At 35.2% G+C, this 16,961-nt stretch overlaps 2 protein-coding genes across 2 annotated transcripts; both read left to right on the top strand.

The window, feature by feature from the left end:
- The first annotated feature begins 475 nt into the window (after positions 1-475).
- LOC141679856 (uncharacterized) lies at positions 476-3,329 on the top strand. Its single transcript, XM_074486234.1, has 4 exons — positions 476-990; positions 1,089-2,347; positions 2,579-3,148; positions 3,256-3,329. The coding sequence occupies exons 1-4, from the start codon at positions 476-478 to the stop codon at positions 3,327-3,329; spliced, it is 2,418 nt and encodes an 805-aa protein (XP_074342335.1).
- An 8,734-nt stretch (positions 3,330-12,063) lies between these two features.
- LOC141679855 (uncharacterized) lies at positions 12,064-13,944 on the top strand. The gene has a single exon (XM_074486233.1). The coding sequence runs from the start codon at positions 12,064-12,066 to the stop codon at positions 13,942-13,944; it is 1,881 nt and encodes a 626-aa protein (XP_074342334.1).
- The last annotated feature ends 3,017 nt before the right edge of the window (positions 13,945-16,961 follow it).

Below are 16,961 nucleotides of genomic sequence, written 5' to 3'. Positions count from 1 at the left end.
AGAAAATTATTCTACTAATAATCAAGTAAATTGTAAAACTATCTACTAAGCACTGCATTATTTACCCTAGCTGCAGTATATCCACTAAGCACTGACTGTGAAATTTGCTCAACAATGTCTATGTTGTCAACTCTGAAGTTAGTCACCCACCGATATTACAAAGTCGCCCACCCAAAAATTCATGCTTGACTTGTAAAGTCACCCACCCAAAGTGATTACAATTTCCAGAAGACTAAACATTTTTATACAGTGACTGCTCTAGCAATGGTACGATAACACCTAAAAGCTAAAATATTTTAAAGAGTGCATTTTTCTATAGATGCACTACCAGTCCTTCGACTTTGAATTTATAAATTGGATACGATCAGTGTTTGTATATTTAACTTTCATTTTTATCAAAAACCGCTCCCAAGTCCCTAGTTAATATTGGTGCTTTCGTACCCGCAGCATTGTCTCTTCTTGTTTTTTTACAAACATGAAATTCAGCCTTCTACGATCCATCATTTCCTTGATTGTAATATTTGAAAGCATAAGAAATGCATATGCAATTTTGAGCAATATCACCGATCAAGAAGCTTTACTATTTGACAAAGCATCCATAACAGCTGACCCGTTGGGTGTGCTGAGGCCGTGGAACGAATCCATCCATTTATGTAGCTGGAATGGCATTACATGCAGTCACAGACGGCAGAGGCTAACAACACTAAATCTCTCCTTCCAAAAATTGGTGGGCACATTCTCTCCTTATATTGGAAATCTCTCCTTTCTCTGGGGAATTAATCTCTATCAAAACAACTTTCATGGCTCCATCCCAAGTGAAATCAGTAGATTGTTTCGCCTACAATATCTTAATCTAGGATCAAATTCTTTTGAAGGTGGATTTCCTACCAATTTAAGTCATTGTGTTAATATCAGAAACATCAATATGTACGCCAACCATCTACAAGGAAAACTACCTACTGAGTTTGCTTCTTGGCATAAGCTTGATATGTTTGCTCTTTCAAATAATCATTTTATTGGATAATTTCCACCTTCAATAGGGAACATATCTTCTCTTCATGTTCTTTATCTAGATCATAACTATATAGCGGGCAGGATACCTTTGGAAGTTGCTCATTTGCAAAGTTAGGGGATCTTGATTTGTCATTTAACAGTTTGTTGGGTATGGTTCCCCTACAACTTTTCAAAATTTCATCCCTCTACAGTGTTAGTCTAACCGAGAATGCGGTTGAAGGAATGCTTCCAGCAGATTTGGGATTTACCCTTCCTAAGCTGCAAGAATTCTTCATCAGAGTTAACAGATTTTTTGGCCCGCTTCCACCATCAATAGCTAATGCATCCAATCTCGTTATCTTTGACATTGCAGCAAACAATATTACAGGGCCTATACCAGACAATTTTGGTAGTCTTCGTAGTCTTCAATGGCTAAATATGGAATTTAATCCACTTGGAGTCAATCAGTGGCCCGATGACCTTGGTTTCATCAATTCTTTGGTCAATTGTACCGTTCTACATTTTTTAGGCTTAAACGGGAATGGTTTAACAGGGGATCTGCCGAGTTCCATTGTAAATCTCTCCACCACTATGAAGGAACTACATATGTACGGAAACTTCATATACGGAAACATACCTTCTGAAATTGTAAAACTTGTGAACATGACAACACTTGAGTTGGCTAACAACTTCTTAACGGGGAGCATTCTAGATTTAATAGGGGAGCTATCAAAATTAGGCAAACTAGATTTCGGCAGTAACAACATTTCAAGAGTAATTCCAACTTCCATTAGCAATATTACTCAGTTAGTTATTCTCAATTTAGAAAGTAATATGCTCCAAGGAAGTATGCCAACTGGATTGCTTAATATCTCAACTTTAGAGGTCCTGTCTCTTTGGGCCAACAACCTTGGAGGTGTAATAACTGAGGAAATTGTCGGAAATTCTTCCCAGTGTGTTTACCTTTATGTTGATCAAAATCAATTCATGGGACCACTACCATCAAACATTGGAAGCTTGAAATATTTGGTTCAACTAAATCTTTCGAACAACAAATTTACAGGCGATATACAAGCTACTTTTGGCGACTGTGTGATGTTAGAGCAACTATCTATGCAAGGAAACCTGTTTGAAGGTGAAATTCCATCATCTTTTAAATCTTTAAACAGTCTTGCACTTCTAGATATTTCAAATAATAATATATCTGAAAGTATTCCAAGCGTTATAAAAGGCCTTCATTTGATTGAATTCCTGAATTTGTCACACAACAAGCTTGAAGGAGAAGTGCCTAAAGAAGGTTTTTTTTCAAACATTAGTGCCTTTTCAGTCGTTGGAAATTTGCGGCTTTGCGGAGGTATACAAGCATTAGATTTGCCTTCTTGTCCGGTAAAATTCTCCAGGAATAAGAAAAAGTCATTTCCCTTAAGAATAATACTCCTTCTTGTGCTTGTACCCCTTGGTTCCTTGTTTATATGTCTTGCCTTCATTTTCTATCGACATCAGAAGTCCAAGAACATGAATGACTCTGTGCCGGTATTGCATGAGCAACAATATCCTAGGCTTTCGTACTAAGATTTTTTACTAGCTACAAATGAGTTTTCCCCGGATAATTTAATTGGCGAAGGAAAGTACAGTTCGGTTTACAAAGGAGTTCTCGACTCACCCAGACTCACAGTTGCTGTGAAGGTACTAAATGTTGAAGTACGTGGAGCCAACAAAAGCTTTCTGGAAGAGTGTGAAACGTTGAGGAATATTCGTCAACGGAATCTGATCAAGATCATTACAGCATGTTTAAGCACTGATTTTAAAGGAAATAACTTCAAGGCATTGGTTTTTGAGTTGATCATAAACGGGAGTCTAGACAACTGGTTACATCCCAATCCTTCTCAAGAGAATGAAAGAAACTTGACTCTGCTTCAAAGACTTAATATTTCCATTGATATTGCAAAGGGAGTGGATTACCTACATCATTACAGCCACACAAATATCATTCATTGTGATATAAAACCAAGCAATATTCTTTTGGATGAGGAGTTTGTTGCTCGTGTTAGTGATTTTGGTTTGGCGAGGTTCTCCTTTCTTAATACAAGCAACATCAACCAAGCACAATCGAGTTCAACTGGAGTCCGTGGAACAATTGGATATGTTCCTCCAAGTAACTGCTAATGCAGATTTTTCAGATCATTGTTGAGAATTGTTGTACAATACTGGTTTATTAAATTTTTATATTTTGTCAAGATATTTAACACTTCCGTTGTGCAGAGTATGGAATGGGCGGGGAGATATCTGCAGAGGGAGATGTGTATAGCTATGGAATTATTTTACTGGAAATGTGAAGAATGAAGCTATTTTTTGATACTGAAACAAAAAACTTCACTTTCATACAAACAGTAAACTGTATATTTCATTAAGTCTCAAACTCAAAACAGAAATACTGAAAGAATATATACAAGCTGCTATCTTCTCTAACTGAATTTCCCGCCAAACGTAACAAACTAGAAAAACATAAAAGACTAAAATGATCTTGAACTATATCAATATTTACAAAACTACCAGCTATATTAATAGCCTTCCCTCAAGATGGACTTGGATGTTGACAGACTCTTCCAAGCTTGGAAGAAAGAAACCGAAGTTGAGCAGCACCAAGAGATTTAGTAAGGAGATCAGCTAGTTGTAAGGAAGATTAAACATGAAACAACTTAAGAAACGCAGCATCTATGTAGTCCCGAATGAAGTGACAATCAACACGAAGATGTTTAGTTCATTCTTGAAAAACCTGATTCTCAGCAATATACTGAGCAGCAGTATTGTCACAAAACAATGGAACTGGTAAAACCACAGAAACATGAAGATCAACCAATAAACCATGAAGCCATATCAGTTCACTAGTAGCATAACTCATGCTGCGATATTCTGCTTCACAAGTACTCTTAGAAGTGGTTTTCCGCTTCTTAGTTTTCCAGGAAATCAGAGAATTGCCAAGAAACATGACATATCCTGATAAAGATTTTGCAGAAAAGGCACAAGAGCCCCAATCTGCATCACAATATCCTTGTAATAGAAAGCTATTCTGAGAAGAATAAAATAATCCCATATTAACAGAGCACTTAAGATACTGAAGAACATGCATTGCAGCCTAGTAATGAGAAGATGCAGGAGCATTTAGAAATTGGCTCAGATGTTGAACAGCATAGGAAATATCAGGACGAGTCATATTAAGATATAATAGCTTTCCAACAATCCGTCTATAGATCTCAGGATCAGGCAATGGAGGTCCATCTTGAATGCTAAGATGAATGCCAACAGGAAAAGGAGTAGTGACCACCCTACAAGATTCCATATCAGTATCCCTTAACAAATCCAAAATGTACTTTCTCTGATTCAACAAGATACCAGAACTGGTTCTTGTAACTTCAATACCGAGGAAATAAGATAAAGAACCAGATCCTTTATTGTAAAAGCATTGTGCAAAGAGGTCTTCGCAAGCTGAATATTAGACAGCAAGTTGCCAGTAAGAAGGAGATCATCCACATAAACAACCACAACAGTAAATTGACCACTGGTATCAGTTTTAATAAACAAGGAATAATCCTGTTTTGATTGAATAAAACCAAACTCAACTAAATGCTTACTTAATTCCACATTCCATTGACGGGCTGCCTGTCTAAGGCCATAAATAGACCTTTTCAGTCTACATACCAAACCAGGAGCAACAATATAACCAGGAGGAGGAAGCATGTAGATTTCTTCTTCAACAAAACCATGCAAGAAAGCATTATTTATATCTAACTGATGCAAAGGCTAGTCATTTGAAGCAGCTAAGGCAATAAGCACTCTAACAGTGGTAAACCTTGCCACTGGACTAAAAGTGTACTTAAAATCTTTACCTTTGATCTGTTTATCACCTCTTGCCTCCAATCTAGCTTTACACTTATTCAGAGTACCATCAGGATTGAATTTTGCTTTGTAAACCCACTTGCAACTAATAACAGTTTTATTAGGTGGTAAAGGAACTAAATCCCAAGTCTTGTTCTGTTCCAAAGCTGGAATCTCATATGCCATAGTTGAAACCCACTGAGGATCATGCTTAGCTTGAGAGTAACAGTTGGGTTCATGAATAGATAGAACCTTGTCCAGAGTACTCAGATAAGCAGTACTAAAAATTGGTTAACTGTGAATCATTGAAAACACAGAATGCTTGAAACACATATTGAATAGAAGGAGTTGATGTAGAATGTTTACCCACAATAAAATCATCAAATCGTTTAGGAACCACAGAATTCCTGGAAGACCTTCTAACAGGAATCATAGATTGCTCAGACTCAGGAAGATCAACAGAATAAGATGTATCAACAGAATGTTCAAGATTAACAGAATCAGATGGAGATAAAATCTGAGGTAAATTAATCTCAGAAGTAGAAGACTTATGAACAATATCTCCAGAGATAACATCCTCATCAAATGAGTCAAAAACAATAGAAGAAGTACCTTCATCCTTAGAAGAAGCAACATATTTTCTATAAGGAAAAATATGTTCCTTAAAAAGAACATCTCTGCTAAAAATAACCTTCTGATTTTCTAAATTAAAAAGTTTATAAGCCTTTTGTGCATATAGATATCCCAAAAACACATATTTCGAAGCTCTTGAAGCTAATTTATCAGAACTCTTAACAACTGCATAACACAGACAACCAATGATCCTTAATCTGGAATAATCTGGTTCAGAGTTCATTAAAATATGAGAAGGAATCTTCCAATTCAAAACAAAAGATGGCATGAGATTGATTAAGTGAGTAGAAGCTAGAATGCAATCACCCCAAAATTTAATCGGTAAATTTGCATGAAGTCTGATGGCTCTAGCAGTATCAAGTAAGTGTCTGTGTTTCCGTTCAACATGGCCATTTTGTTGTGGATTACCAGCAACAGATCTTTGATGAATAATTCCAAGAGATGAAAAAAGAGAAGCACAAAATTCTTGCACAATCTCTGTACCATTATCACTGTGAATGATTTTGACAGTAGCCCTGAATTGCTTTTGAACATGGGATAGAAAAGCAGAAATAACAGTAGGAACCTGAGTTTTAGAATGTAGTAAAGTAGTCCAAGTAAATCTGGAATGATCATCCAAAATAGTGAGAAAATAAGAAGCACCAGACAATGAAAGTGTCTTATAGGGACCCCACAAGTCAATATGAATTAAATCAAAACAACAAGAAGCCAATGATATGGAGTCAGGAAATGGAAGTATATGATGTTTGGCCATGACACAGGCTTCACAATCAAGAACAGGTAGAATTTTATTATCAAAACCAGCCAAATGTTTGAATTTAGGAATAGACATATGACCAAGTCTAGCATGAAATAGAGCAAGTGGAATGTCACATTGTCTAACATGAGAACAAAGTGAGGGATTATCAAGAACAGAACAAGCTGAAGAAGCGAAATGAGAAGACTGGAGAGAAAAAGGTCCATTCTCAGACAAGAACTTATATAAACCTCCATGTCTTATTCCCACAGCTTTAATAACATTTGAAACAGAATCATGAAAAGAACAAGAAGCTGGTTGGAAATGACCAATCAAATTATTCTGGTCCAAAATTCTAGCTACAGAGAGCAAATTGTGTTTAAATTGTGGTATGTAAAACACATTAGAAAGAGTTATCTCAGAATTCAGAATGATAGTACCAGTTGTAACAACTTGCCTAACTGTACCATCAGGTAAGACAATGTGTATAGGTTGCTGAAGCTGTTGTGTACTGGAAAAAATCTCCAAAGATATAGCCATGTGAACACTGGCACCGGTATCAATAATCCACACATGTTTATCACTAGGCAACTGTGTACAAGAAGCATTGAAAACAGATAGAGTACCTGCAAAGTTGATTGCAGAATATGATTCAGAAGAAGATCCCAAAGATTGATTAGACTGCATGAACCTTAAGAATTCCTTGTAAAGATGTGTATTGTTATCTTCAATAGGAAATGAAGAATCCTGAAAATCCAGAGGAGATTCTTGCACATGTGCAGCAAATTTTGAAGGAGCATTTTTGAAACTGGAAGTAGAAAAAGAACCAGAACTGATTTTTCCTTTGTACCAGTATGGATAACCAACCAGTTTAAAACACTGATCCTTCGAGTGACCTTTTATCTTGCAATACTCACAAAACCTATCAGATTTAGGCTTCCTGAAATCTTTAACCTTCTTTTTTGAAATTCGGTGAATAATTCTGAGGAAACCTTGAATTAGCAGAATTGACAGAGTTTCTGATTGATATCAAAGCACTCATCTCAACAGGTTGATTATTCATGATAGAATTTTGTCTCTCAATCTGCTGAAGCATGTGATAAACTCTATTCACAGTTGGTAAGGGATCCATACTAAGAATGTTTATCTTAGCTTGATCATAGGTTTTGTTCAAACCAGCAACAAACTGGATCAATTTTTTTAACTGATCTGCTTCAATTATTTTCTTCAGGAATCCACAAGAACACTTGAGCAAGGCTCCACATGAACAATCAGGTGTTGGTTCTAAAACTTATAACTGATCCCAAACTTTCTTTAACTTGTTGTAATAGTCCACTATAGAATCATCATTTTGAGAAGTAGACATTAACGTTTTATGAAAATCATACAACTGAGGAGCATTGGAATGACCGTACCTCTCTTTGATCTCTAGTCATAAATCTCTAGCAGAAGGTGTAAAACTAAAACTCTCAGCAATAGATTTCTCAATAGAGTTCAATAACCATCCCGTAACCATATAATCGTTACGTATCCAATTCTGCAAGTCTATTGAATCATCAGGAGGTCGTATCAAGGTTCCATCAGTAAAACCTAATTTGTTCTTAGCTCCTAGAGCTAGCATAACACTGCGACTTCAATTCACATAATTGTTTCCAGAAAATACAATATGACCGAGTTGTGAGTTCGAATTATCATTTGAGGACAAGAAATACGGATCATTATAACTAATTGCAGAATTAGAACTAGTCGAAACAGGTGAAGAAGATGTATTTGGATTTAATACAGATTGAGCCATAAGTGTTTGATGAAAAGCTTGAAAGAAGAAAAGTAATCGAAAACAAGAAAAATGAAAAAAACAGTAATAAAATCTGATATTGATGCAGATTCGATTAGAGAATCAAAACACAATCACAGAAACGGAAGAAAAACGCGAAAATCATGAAGGAAAACCAAAAATGAAGGAACAAAAAGAGCTTCAAGCCAGAATTAATGGCGGAAATGAGGATCTGAACACGTTAATCCTGCTCTGATACCATGAAGAATGAAGCTGCTTTTTGATATTGAAACAAAAAACTTCACTTTTTTACAAACAGTAAACTGTATATTTCATTAAGTCTCAAACTCAAAACAGAATTATTGAAAGAATATATACAAGCTGCTATCTTCTCTAACTGAATTTCTCGCCAAACGTAACAAACTAGAAAAACATAAAAGACTAAAATGACCTTGAACTATATCGATATTTACAAATCTACCAACTATATTAATAAAATGTTTTCAGGATAGCGACCTACATGTAGCAGCATATTGATAGATAATTGTGATAATCTCCATGACTGTATGATGAAGGCACTCCCGGAAAGAGTGATGGACATTGGTGACCCAAAAATCATACAAAATGAAGAGGATTGTGACCTGAGTGCAAATCGATCAGACAACAGGTCTATCGTGGAGGCATGCCTGACCTCAATATTTGAATTGGGGATATTATGTTCAGTTGAAAGGCCAAGAGAACGCATTGACATTAGTGTTGCAATTAAGCAACTACAGGTGGCAAGAGAAAAACTTCTGCAGCGCAGGCAGCCTGTGTGAGAGGGAAATATCTATGCATCTCGACACCTACACTCCAAATGTGATGAAGGAGAAACTAATGTATGCATACTACCTATCGTGCTCTCTCTTTATGTTCATAAATTTAGATCCTTTCTTACAAATCTAAACATGTTTTAATAAAGTATCCACCAAATTAGTTTGTTGTTATGATACAGTGACCTACGTTAAGTAGTTCTAATTCACGTTTCTACGAATTTAATTATGTAACAGACGAACAGCCATAACACATTGTGGTACAATACAACCGTACAATATACACAGATTATTTGATCCCTGCAAGGAGAATCTACTGCACAAAGATTGTGTGTTCTTATGTGTGGTGTTTACTGGGATGATAGATAGATTGAACGGATACCTTGTTTGGCAAAATACCTTTATATCAATACAGTACAATACAATAAAACAAGTTGAAATCTAAATATGAAATTACTTCTGATCTTTCGTGTTAAGAAATTTAATGCTGTGACACTCATATGATCGAGAGCAGCTGTAGCTTCACCTAGTAACAAATTGAAGGATTTCCCAAACTGCATGTGCATGAGCATGAAATTGAGCAATGGCTTTGTATATCTGACAAGTGACAACCAGACAATTGAACAAATTAGTTTGAGTGTCTTTTCGAGGATATTGCATTTTGATCATTTTGTTTCGTCTATATCTTTATTAATAATACTAGCTTTACAGTCGGGTTCTTTATTAATACTAGCCTATAAATTAACCACTGACATTGTGCGATACAAGAAGTGGATATTTCAACTATGTAATCTTCAACTTATAATCATATAATTATAAATAAAACTAAATATAATTCAAATTATAAGAGATTTACTAACATTATAGGGGCACTTAATTTTTTCAGTGGGGACACTAGATAAAATATACATATTTATATATAAAAATTTAAGCAAAAATCGTCAATTTGTATTTCTGTGAGAACACGTGTCCCTGTTAGCACTTACATGAATCCGCTCTCGGATGAACGGGTGATTTTAAAAATTTTAATACTTTATGATGTGTCAACATTCGTAACATTTTTTATTGAACGTCTTTGATTCACAGTATTCCGTACTGTACATTTCTTAAGTTTGATTCGCGAAAATATGCACTCACTGTTGCATGGATCATCGTTAGTAACATTTATAATCTCGATGTGTCTGAATGGATGAAAGCTCTAGTACATCATGTTATTATGTTATTGAGCCTGAATGGAAACAATTTTCGGCGGCTCCACAGATTTAACCTTCGGGGCGAACAAAAACTGCAGAAAAGTTCTGCAGAATCTGTACAAAAACTGTAGAAATCTGGATACAAAAACTGCACAGCAATCTGCAGAAAAATTATGTAAATTTTGTATAAAAAATTGCAGAAAACGGGATTCAAAAACTGCAAAATATTTTGCAAAATATGCTAAAAAAACTGCAGAAATTTGATTCAAAAACTGCATAGCAATTTTCACCAAAACTGCAGAAAAATTCTGTAAAATTTGTATAATAAATTACAGAAAGCTGGATTAAAAACTGCATAGCATTTCGCACAAAAACTGCTGAAAACTGGATTTAAAAACTGCATAGGAACTTGCAGAAAAACTGCAGAAAAATTCTGCAAAATATGTACAATAAGTCTACGGAAAACTGAATTTAAAAACTGCATAGCGGCTTGCAGAAAAACTGCTGAAAAATATGTACATAAAATCTGCAGAAAACTGGATGAAAATATTGCAAATGTACTTGCAGAAAAACTGCAGAAATTTCTTCTAATTTGTAGAAAAATTCTGCATTTGAAAGTCAAGGAACTAATTTGAAGATATAGCGGTAATAATATTGTAAAATGTACTTGACAATTAAAAGAGAAATAAGTTCAGTAACAATCAATGAACAAATCATTCTTCCAACTTGACTAATAAATTTTGATATTATATAAACTCAAGTATCTCTTAAGCTATTTTTTATATTTTACGTTTGATGCTCTGCTGATCATCACCTTTCTCAAAAACATCAGTCTCTGGTAGCACTGCCTGTTTTTTCGAGTTCTGGAACAACTTTACATGATTTATTCGGTGTTGCCAAGCTATATTCCAAAGTTTTTCTTTGTCTTACGAGCTTTCTTTGTTGCAAGAAATTATCATGTTTTCCATGGTAAGCAAGTAGAATAGACTATATTATGAACAAATAATATAGACAGGTGTTTAAAAGCCAGGAATATGATAGGTATAACTTACAGTTTCTCCAGCTTACAATTGTTACGCAACTCCAAGAGATAATGGATGATTAATGTTAAAGAAGTACTGTGTCGAGCTGCTGGACCCCAAAATAATCTCTCCCGTAAAGTAAGCAATATTAATATTTAAAGAATGTTAATTTAAAGGACAATTAAAAATAATATATAACAAACATAGTATATTACCTTGAATTTTTTTGCAGTGGTACTTGTCACACTAACAAAGACATTGGGTTTATTATATTAATCCGTTAACCGAAGAAAAACATGTTCTTGATTTTCCCACGAGGTGATTTTTATTATATCAACCCTTCAGAAAATTAGTTTGTCAGTATATGATGTATTAATATTTGTCTAAATTTTTTTGAAACTGATCATTGTTGTTAATTAAAAAATTCAAACATTTCGTTTGCCGGGAGGATGTCCACCACCTTCTTGCCATTTTTTAAAGTTTGCATTCCACTATTCACTTCTAGTGTCAGATTGTACCCCCACTTGGTGGGAGTCCGTCGAGTACATTTGGATATTGTTGGAGTATAGAATGCAGTGAGCTGAAATGAGCTGGAAATTAGTTAGTTACTGCAGTCTGTATTTATAGAAGTTTGTTCTCTTTTGTAAAGTAAGAAAATGTAATCAAATAATACGTTTAAGTCTCTATAATATTCTCTGTCTTCTTCAATAAGATACATATACATTTCTATACATTCTGTTATGGTATCAGAACTTTTCTATGATGAATTAGGGCAACGATCTCTAATTCATGAATTACACGAACTCGTTCTTATTCCGCTGTACTCAATTCAAGTTCAAGTACTAGTAATTCAACTCAAGCTCCACCAGCTTCGTCATCAATGGCGACTTCGTCTTCTACACCTGTTATTGATGCTAATCATCCACTTTACATACAGAATTCTGATCATCCAGGTATGGCTTTAGTTTCGCAGTTACTTACTGATCAAAACTATCATCAATAGAGTAGATCTGTAAAATTAGCCATGTCAGCGAAGATGAAATTAGGTCTTATTGACGGTACACTTGTTAAGCCACCAGTTACATCTAATTTGTATGTTGTTTGGACTCGCTGCAATGATATGGTTTCGTTATGGTTGCTGAACTCAATTACACCTGAAATTCGTAATAGTGTTGTCTACTTTTCTACTGCTAAGGCTATTTGGGATGATCTTGTTGTTCGTTTCTCACACAGCAATGTTCCTCGAGTGTTTCAATTAAAGAAAGAGCTTGTATCACTTACTCAAGGAACCTTATCTATTACTGCCTACTTCACAAAATTCAGAACATTGATGGATGAAATTGATGATTTGGCTCCACTTCCAAAATGTATCTGTGTTAATAGTAATTGCAGTTGTGCATATGTGATCAAACTAGAAGAATATGAGCAGATTAATAAACTTAGTCAGTTCTTAATGGGATTAAGTCATCAATTTACTGCAATTCGTGGTCAATTTTTGATGATGAAGCAATTACCTAGCTTGAGTCAGGCTTATTCCTTGTTGCTTCAAGAGGAAGTACAACGTGACTGTCACAATTCTGTTGTTGTTACTGAGAATGCTGCTATGAGTGTTAAGTATGCTGGCAATAAGCATAGGAACTTTAGTCAAGGCAATTATAATCAAAATCAGAGTTTTCAAGGAGGTGTTAAGAAAGTCTCATCAGAGGCTGATGTTGCTTCAATTGTGTGTGATTTCTGTCAAATGACTGGCCATATCAGCGAAAAATATTTCTGTCTCCATAGGTACCCTGAATGGCATAGGCTTCATGGACAGCCTAAGCCTAAACCAAGGGTAGTGAATAAATATCCAGCTGTTCCTAAGAAAGCTGCCAATGTCATGGCATCTGGTTTTGATTCTAATACAAATGTTGAGTCTGGATCAGCATTCACAGATGCTCAATGTCAACAACTTACTAAAATGATTCAGACTAGTCTTCAGGCTTTGACTCCATGGACTACCAATAATGCTAATGCCGCTGCTGCTGTTAGTTCCACAATGACAGGTGCAAATGCTTTTACTCAAGGTAATTTCTCATGCACAGTTTCTTCAGCACATACTCTACAGACTATTAATCATCAGAATTTTGTTACTTGGATATTAGATTCTGGTGCTACAGATCATGTGACTTGTCATTACCACTTATTAGAGAATCCTGTTCCTATGAATTCTTATCTCTATTTGCCTGATGGTAACATGGCTGCCATTACTCATTCTGAAACTGTCAGACTACCAAATTCCATTATTCTTCAACAAGTTCTATGTGTTCCCGGTTTTCACTACAATCTAATCTCAATACCTAAACTAACAGTGCGCAATTCATGTACTGTTGTCTTTTCTTTCAAAAACTGCATGTTACAGGACCAACAACAGAAGATGTTGACAGAGATTGGTAAGCTTGAAGGAAGTCTATATATATATAATCATGTTGGTTCTGCTAGTGTCTTCCATGTGTCCACCTCAGACTCTCAACTTACCTTGTGGCATGCTAGATTGGGTCATCCTTCCTCTACTGTTATGTCTAAATTTCAGTTTATACCTTCTGTAAATCATGATGCTCTTCAACACTGTGATGTGTATCACCAAGCTAAGAAAACAAGATTGTCTTTTCCCTCTAGTACCTCAGTCAATACAACTTTGTTTTCTTTAGTCCACTGTGATCTGTGGGGACCCTATAAAACATGTACTCATGGTAAATGCACTATGTTTTTGACCATTGTAGAAGATGTTTCTAAATGCACTTGGGTGTTCTTGTTGGCTGATAAGTCTTCTATTTCTACTACGCTAAAAAATTATATTGCTTATGTACAACCCAATTTCATACAACCATACAAGTTATTAGATCAGACAATGGCACAGAGTTTGTGAACTCTGACCTTAGTTCTCATTTACAATCTTTAGGGATTATTCATCAAACCTCTTGTCCATATACCCCTCAGCAGAATGGAGTAGCTGAGAGGAAACATCAACACCTTCTGAATGTAACTAGATCTCTTAAAACTCAATCTCATGTTCCTTATTCTTTGTGGGGTGACTGCATTCTTACTGCATCACAACTTATTAATATTACACCATCAAAACAATTGAACTATCTTACTCCTTATGAAGTTCTATTTCATAAACCACCATATTACACTCATGTCAAAATCTTTGGTTGTTTGTGCTACATGACTCGAGTAGATATTTCTAAGGACAAGTTAGCTCCTAGAGGTGTAGCATGTGTCTTTCTTGGCTACCCTTATGGTAAGAAGGGGTATAGGGTTATGGATATGCAATCTAGAAAATGTTACACCTCTAGAGATGTCTATTTTGTTGAAGATAAGTTCCCTTTTCATCATATACAGACCTCATCTAGTCATGATTCTCCTCTGTCTGTTATCTTGCCTTCTAATGTATTACCTCTTTCTACAGAGACTCACACTGATGTTTCTGCTGAGTCTATTCCAGTTTCTCATCCTTCTACTACTGATCCGTCAGTTGTTATTAGATCACAAAGACAGAAACGTGTTTCTCAGAAATTTAATGACTATACTGGTCTTTCTTCTCGACTTACTACATCTGTTGATATCACTGCTCCTGATACAGGTACTCCTATATACTCTCTACATAAATACATATCTTGCCACTTATTCAAACCACCCTATACGTCCTTTATAACCACTACAGACAAGATTTTTACTCCATACACCTACTCTCAAGATATCAAAATCCCTGAGTGGGTTCAGGCCATGAAATTAGAAATATCAGCTTTAGAGATCAATCAAACTTGGGATTTAGTTACTTCTCCTCCTAATCAACATATTGTTGATTGTAAATGGTTATATAAAATTAAGTACAAAACAAATGGTGAAGTTGAACGGTATAAAGCCCATCTTGTTGCCAAGGATTTTACTGAAATGTATGGATTAGACTACTTTGAAACTTTTGCTCCAGTGGCCAAAATGACCACTGTGAGACTTCTGGTGGCAGTTGCAGCTACTAAACATTGGCCAATACATCAAATAGATGTAACTAATGTATTTTTACATGGTGAGTTACATGAGACAGTATACATGGCTCTTCTGTAACACCCCCAAATCCGGGGTCGGGGATCCGGGTTGTCACGAGTTCCATTTCCCTTAATAACACCCAATCTTAATAATTACTCAATTACTCTGTACTGTGACCCCACAATAAACACACACACCACACGTTATAGTCTTAGAGATGAACATCCAAAAATAACCACAAATCATTTTAGTCCACAATTATCTGCCAATACACCTTAAAAGGTTTTCTGAATAAATTTACATTTCTTTGCCATTATTACAATTCATAAATATACATAAATCTGGTACATCAGAAGTTGAAAGCCTAGCCTATTGGTAGTTCCTACCTCAGCTACGGCGGCATCAATGCTTCTAGTAAACTGCGGAACGTCTCCCAATCGCTTGCGAATCGGGAGCTTGGTCCTGTTCATCTTTTCTATCTGTTGTTGTGTGATGAAAGAAGAAAGTAAGGGTGAGCAGCAAGCCCACCAAAATAATATGTATAATGATTAATAGTATATGAGCCTTCTCATAGTACTCATGAAAGTCTTGGTCAAAAGAAATGAACCAAGTTTGATATCTTAATGCGATGAAGTCGCAAAATATTTAGTATATATACATATATACTTTTCAAAATATTGGAAGTCCTCTTCCATGCATAATACACACAGAGTTCCAGTGTATAACTGTATAAAAAAATATCGTTGCAAGGTGATCTCATATATCTAACCTTGTCTCAACGTTTTTCTGAAAATCTTTGTCATTCATAAGACAATTATTAACTAGATATAAGTTTAAAAGAGGAAGTTACCAAATACTTCACTACACTTATATCATTTATAAAGCTACTTGAACTACCATTGTTCAAAGTATAATGAGCTTTCAACAGTCCATCACATTGATGAGACTGCAAGACAAGATTTGAATAGATTAAATCTTTAAAATATTATTAAAGGAAATGAAGTTATGATATACTTCATTAAGTTCTGATATATATATATATATATATATCCACATATACATCTTCCTTTATACATTTCCTGAAAACCTCTGTCATGTTAAGTATGAACAGGGTTTGAAACATCCAATAAATTTGGAAAGGAAAAGAATTTTGGCATAAACCAGATATCTTGCTGATCAGGCAAAGATACCCATAAGTAACCTTTTCTACTAGTAGATGGACGAATTCCCCACTGGTCATCACCCTGGTCATAATAGGACCTTATGCTGGACTGCCACTCAGCCACTTATGCATTTGATGGACTCCCACTGAGCCACTTACACTATCATGGACGCCCACTGAGCCCATGTTGCTTATGCCGACTCAATAGATGGACTTACTTCCCGAACGTTGGGTAAGTAATCAATTCATTTACCAAAACTGCAACCTTGTTGCGAATATAAAATACACCACAGAGCCGGATCCCTCAGATTTTGAGCGAGTATTTAAATCCCCTTAAAAAGGAAGATCTTAAATATAAAAATGAGTTTTGGGATCCGCTCTAACTTTTAAAAATCATATTGAAAACTCGAAAACACTTTGAAGAGTGTTTGGAGTAAAGCTGATTTAATGAAGTAAATCAGTCCCCAGTATATTTAGAAAATGTCTGAATATTATTATTTAAATAATATTCCCATAAAGAATAATCTTTATAAAAATAATTGAAGTAGAAGTATTAAAACTTATACTTGAAACGAGTATTAAATAACCAAAGATATACTTATACGAAAGTACTATCTTTATTTGAATAATCAAAAATAAGTTTGATTATCGACACCTTATTCTTTAATACAATAAAGAATATTAATAAGTAATAAGCGAAGTCATAATACCTCGAATGAATATTATAAATAATA

This window comes from Apium graveolens, chromosome 8 (assembly GCF_009905375.1).
Source record: "Apium graveolens cultivar Ventura chromosome 8, ASM990537v1, whole genome shotgun sequence".
Taxonomy (NCBI): domain Eukaryota; kingdom Viridiplantae; phylum Streptophyta; class Magnoliopsida; order Apiales; family Apiaceae; genus Apium; species Apium graveolens.
The sequence above is the reverse complement of the archived record's forward strand: the minus strand, read 5'-3'. Positions and strand labels throughout refer to the sequence as shown.

Excerpts from the sequence above, each read along its gene's own strand:
- LOC141679856 (XM_074486234.1), top strand. The coding sequence starts at position 476 with ATGAAATTCAGCCTTCTACGATCCATCATTTCCTTGATTGTAATATTT. Across the intron at positions 991-1,088 it reads TCTTGGCATAAGCTTGATAT|CGGGCAGGATACCTTTGGAA; the intron begins GTTTGCTCTTTC and ends ATAACTATATAG. Across the intron at positions 2,348-2,578 it reads AAATTTGCGGCTTTGCGGAG|CTACAAATGAGTTTTCCCCG; the intron begins GTATACAAGCAT and ends ATTTTTTACTAG.
- LOC141679855 (XM_074486233.1), top strand. The coding sequence starts at position 12,064 with ATGTCAGCGAAGATGAAATTAGGTCTTATTGACGGTACACTTGTTAAG.